The 5,694-nt window shown below is 32.0% G+C and overlaps 1 protein-coding gene across 1 annotated transcript; it reads right to left on the reverse strand.

The window, feature by feature from the left end:
- On the reverse strand, nucleotides 1–3,742 carry LOC123880644. Its single transcript, XM_045928873.1, has 2 exons — nucleotides 3,437–3,742; nucleotides 1–3,006 (listed from the first exon to the last, which is right to left on the reverse strand). The coding sequence occupies exon 2, from the start codon at nucleotides 3,003–3,005 to the stop codon at nucleotides 543–545; it is 2,463 nt and encodes an 820-aa protein (XP_045784829.1). The 5' UTR covers nucleotide 3,006; nucleotides 3,437–3,742; the 3' UTR covers nucleotides 1–542.
- Nucleotides 3,743–5,694: the final 1,952 nt, after the last annotated feature.

The following is a 5,694-nucleotide window of genomic DNA, read 5'->3' on the forward strand; positions in this document are numbered from 1 at the left end:
TGGAAAAAATATGGTTTTATTAAGTATATGGTTTTTATAAATTGAGGTATTCAAATAATTACAAATCCACTTAAAATTATATGCAATAACAATCATAAACAAACCTCTATTTTAAGAGTAATCCCTACTTATTAGATAAATCAATGGCAACAATATTGAGATCAATGAGCTTAAACTTAAATCTGCTTATTTTGGGTTTTGAATAAGAATATAAAACTGTAAAATCTGTAAAATATGTTTCATAAGATATTGAAAACGTTTTCTCCTTTATGTAAATCAATTTTTTATTATTAGCTTTAGTATGCATTTTTGTACTGATTCTACCAATCAATTATAAAACTAAAATATTATTAGTATCTACTTATTTAAAAGTTATAGAGCCTCTTCAAAAAAAATTAAAATATTCCAAAATATATGTAAAGTTTCATACTCAGTCTACCTAGATATTGTAAATAGGTTTTTGAGATGATTTCAAAATCCAAAAAAAAACTATTTAGTAAATAACGTATCACACAAAAGAAAAACAATGTGAGATTATTTGGTTAAAGACTTTGATAAAAGTTTTTATAAAATCGGGGAATTATGTTTTTATCTATTAGTGTAAGTATACCGGCTTTCTTAGTGTCAGATACATCCAATTTTGTTGAGTACAGCGGCTGTAATTCGGAACACAAGTTAGTTTTTTTCTTGGTAGCTCTAGTTTTGACCATGACAGTTTTGAAACTATCTTCTTTATACGAACATTTGTAATAGAATCGATCATTAAACTTTTTTTCCACTCTGACAACTTTAATATCTCCCATCTTTAACTTTTCTCGGTCTTCATTGCTTGAAAAATTTGAACCGACACCGTCTGCAATTTTCTTAATGTCAAAGAAGCTCTCATGATTTAGTTCATGGACTTTGTATGGATTTCCTTTTTTTTTGGCAGTTCTGATCAATGTTATGTATTGTTCCGGGACGTAAATAGGTGAGGATTTCAAAGACCTTGAAATGTTACGCTCAATCACAGAATGCGCGGAATCTCCTTCATTTTGTGAGTGACCCTTTATGAGAAACTTGTGGGTTATAGAATTTAAATTTTCTAGATAAGTTACGGCGTAGATATACATTGCAATCATATATTTATTTTTTTGCTGTCCACAGCAGTTGTCACTATAAAATATGACATCAAAATCGTCTTTGATTTTATCTTGTAAATTTCTTAAATAACTTAAAACGCAGGATCCTATTTCATTGACTCCTCTGGCCCCTTCACCTTCGTGCCAGACATAGCAGTTTACGTCTTTGGATCCGAGTTCGTAAATAGTAAAGTTGAGAACATTAAGTTTTGATATATAATAAAAATTGGATACATCACCTCTTGGGCACGGCATTACAGCTTGCAAATCATAGACGGCAATTATACATTTTTCATTGGCATTTTCTTTGTCTAACTCTTTTTCTTTTCTTACTAAATCTTTTTCTTCTAAATGCGAGTAATATTTGATTTTTAACGGCTCTTTATCTTCTGCATTGTTATAAGCAGCGCAATCCTCGCATTGGTCTTTTTTCGGAGACCAAAAGGAAATATTGTATTCTTTGGTAAATATATTGTAATATATTTGATAATCAGCGTGAGGAACGTTTTCCAATCGACATTTTGTAATATAGTCCCTATGTAGCTGTGCAATAGAGAGACCTCCTTCAATGTATTCCCGACTCGTACTAGCTCGACAGTAGTGGCTTTCAATTCTAGGTATAGAATTGATATGTTCTTTGATCCCATCAATAATTGCAGCATCAAGCTTATTGTGTTTGCGATGCTTTCCTCTTTTGTCCTCATTCAGAAACCCTCCAACTGTAGAGTTTTGCATTGAAATTACTGTTCTTATCGGTCTGTCGGATATACCCAGAGTATTTTTAAAAAAAGTCTTACAAACCCGAATTATTTCTCTGTCTACTTCAAAATTGAAGGCATGGTTATAATCTTTTCTTGTACTTCCTTCGCGAATATATCTATACTTCGGTTTTATTGCGGTTACATGTTTATTAATAAATTGACGTTGCTTATCTAAATTTCCCATCTTCCAGTAATTCATAAATATAAGTTTCCGCTTTTCCTCACTAATCTTGTTATAACATTTCAGTTTACATTTTTCAGTGCATGTTGGTTTTATTTGTCTTTCTTGCATTTGTTTTTGTGACTTCGATGTCGATGTATACGCTTTTCCAGAATTTCTTAATAATTTAGCTTTATTTTTGCTCCATTCTTCCGGTACAGCTTTTCTTTTTCGGCCAGTCTTTGCTTTTTTGTTTCCATCGTCAACTGTATTTTCTAGGTTTTCATTCACTGTAGCGATTTCATCTTCCGAAGATGTCGATGACATTGCAAGATCTTTGCGTAGTATAAAATCAGGGTCATTATCTACGTCGTCAGACGAAAAGTCCTTTTGACTATCAGGAATGGAGTTGAAGGAACTATCGTCATCGTCCTCATAGGAAATATCTGATTCCGATATTATTATATTGCATGAAGTCTTGGGTTGGCCTGAAAAGAGAACGTTAGTACTTTCTTCTGATTTTGAATCACTTACATCAGCTGATTCCATAATATTTGTACTCGGCCCAGGTTGATCATTTGGCAGGTATGGAATAATTTGTAAATCCAAAAAAGAATTGTTGCTAATAGGAGTCGGTACCTTAACATTGCTACTTAAACTAATCAAAGGAGTGCGTGTGCAATTCAAATTATTTTGCAGTGGTTCGACGACGATAATCTCACATAATTTAGATGTAGATACTTCGTTTGGTGGATATTTATCCTCAGTAGCTGAGGTATGGTCTTGAAAAACTGGCTCGGGCTCTGTAGTAACTGGTTTTATGAATTCGGGCACATAAGATATTACAGATATTTGTGGATCTTCATTTGACTTTAACTGAACTGAATTAAACTCTACTGGATTCTCCTTAGAAAATTCTTTAGACGTCGTAATCATTTTTACCATTTTTTCACCACGCTTCATCCTACAAAAAACAAAGAAGTTTTAAACCCATCTTTTTATTCTAAAGGTTAAATCAAAATTAATCAAATATTTTTATTCAATCATTTTAACTAATTTTGTACTTTAACGTTAAAATGTACTATGTATTTTAATAGATAACCGTCATTATTTTAAAAACACAATACAATAAATATTCATTCTAAGCATTCACAGTCATATTTGAAATTGTTACATTTTTCTGATGAACTTCATGATACTAAATGTACAAAAACTATACAGAAAAATGTCATAATTACAAATAAGTCGAGTATCAATAACTTCATTTCACAACAAGCAGTCACATTTCTAAAAATGTCGTTTCTCAATATAAGCTACTAACACAATTACAGTTAAATTTTAAAGAACAAACGTAATTTCTCAAAAAAATACATTGTTCTATAAATTTTTCTTACCTTTTGCAATCGTATCCAAACACTTTTTTGAAAAATGACAATTTTCTATAAAAACGCACATGTACTCAGTTCCGTGGCTGGGTTGCAAATGGCAGAGTGACGTTATTCTACAACCAATATGGCAGATGAACATAAAGTACCGAAATGACACTTGCGACATCTAGTGAGCTTAACGTGTAATTTTATAAAGTGTCTTTTATCCATATAAAAATAATGTTGATAACAGACTCTTTTTAATGATAACCTTACTTTCTGAAAATTTTGAGAAATGTCATTTTTCCATTTAACCGACGATATCATGGGCTTCCACACGCAAAGTAGCGCCTGTTTCTATATAACATAATTACCATAATAACTTCGTTCTCAAAATGCTAGATCAATCACAAAATAAATCAACGAACTGTAATGCAATTTTTTTCTCAATTTCCAAATTATGGAATTCGGTTATCTCGATTCGGTTATTTGATTTATTTATTCGAAGTGTGAAGCAGGTAGCTAAATGATAATTGATAGTCCCTGATCACATATTTTTAAGGCAGGCGTTAATAACTTACCATATTATTTGATGATAAATAATTGAAATAAGTATATTATTTCTTCACAATTTTATATTTATTTTTTAGAAATCGTTTTGGCATAGCTCTATTTTGGCGACAAATGTTTCGTTTCGAGTACAAATCTTATAACCTAGAAGTTGCCTATTCACTCTTGACTTAAAGGTACCCATATTATAGGTGGAAGGGAAACTGATGCCGGAAGGGCGTTCCATATCCTAGCGGTTCGGATAAGAAAAGAAAAATATGTATAATTGGTGATCGATAAAATCGTACCCATAGGAAAAAATTTAATGTTCTAGTTTTAAGATATTTTTGTAATATCTTGTAGCCCCTCCGTATGTGATGTTATGGCATTGTAGCATGAAAATGTTGCTAATTCGGTTAAACAAAAACTTTAAACTAAATTGACAGGACTCAAAGTAGTTCCGTGACATCTTTTCTGTGTGCCGAGACATCGCATCTCTGCAGAAAACAGTGGGATAAGCATGGTATTAATCTTTAGCTGTCATATTAGTTGCAACTGGCTTTTGCATTGCACTTTGTTGACTTAAATACTATTTTTCATAGAATTTACTTTAAAAAATGATCTAATTTTCATGCAAACAGAGTCATACCCTAAGAATCCCATTAGGAGTAGAGTTTAAGAAACGAAACGTGGATTAACTTTTACTAAAATTATATGCAAAATCTCAAGTTTATAGATCTAGTAGTTTGAGCTGCAGGACAATATCAGCCGGTCGCTCTTTTTATTAGGGTTCCGTACCTCTAAAGGAAAAACGGAACCCTTTATAGGATCACTTTTTATAGTATACAAAGTATACACACGATTACCGAATTAGCACCATTAGCAAAGTAACTAATAGCCTGTGATACATTATTGTACACGTATTTTATTACACCTTGTTCTAGAAATTAAATTCACTGAAAGCAGACGTGGTGGATTATTCCAAAAAAGCATGGCCAATAGGATAATTATTGTTAATGTGTTATATTATATGTTCATAGTTTTAATATTATGTAAGTAGTTAAATGTTCACATTTAATAAATACTTTTTTATTTTGATGTCTTGCTTTTTTTTATTGCCCTTGAACCTCCAATCTCCACAAGTAAGATTATTTATTGTACTTTTGTGTTACTTGAGCAGTGCATGGAAAACTAGATCTGCCAGTCAGAAAACGGTGGGTGCGCGACTTTGAAAATTTTCATTCTATTCATTTTATTGATTTAGCTTCTGTGATGACATCAGAAATAGGTGCTTTAGTTAATATAAGATAAAGTTTGTTGGAACCTAAAAGGCAGGGTGTTTCAAGTAGTTTTTTGGAAAAAAGCCAATAATGAGTTTGTCTATTCTCAAAAAATTTGTAATATTTAGGTATATACTTCTTTTTCGGGTCATACCTATATTGTAATAGTGTTTCTGTGGTAGATGATAAACGAATCGAAATATCTGGTGAAATAAAAAACCACGTGAATTCACTAAAGACTAGCTGGCAGTTCTAGTTTGCTATGGCCAGGCAACGCAAAATAACCACTTCAATCCTTATAGACTCTCGAGTAGCTTAAAAAGATCTTTATTTTTTTCAAAATAATTCTTCGCGGCAACTTCAAATTTCAGTAGAGTCGAAAGGCGCACGCGCGGTTATCGTGCGTCATAGGTACAATACGTAACCGCGGTTGTTGCAGATTACCAAACGTCAAGT

This window comes from Maniola jurtina, chromosome Z, assembly GCF_905333055.1.
Source record: "Maniola jurtina chromosome Z, ilManJurt1.1, whole genome shotgun sequence".
NCBI classification, from domain to species: Eukaryota; Metazoa; Arthropoda; class Insecta; order Lepidoptera; family Nymphalidae; genus Maniola; species Maniola jurtina.

Excerpts from the sequence above, each read along its gene's own strand:
- LOC123880644 (XM_045928873.1), bottom strand. The coding sequence starts at position 3,005 with ATGAAGCGTGGTGAAAAAATGGTAAAAATGATTACGACGTCTAAAGAA.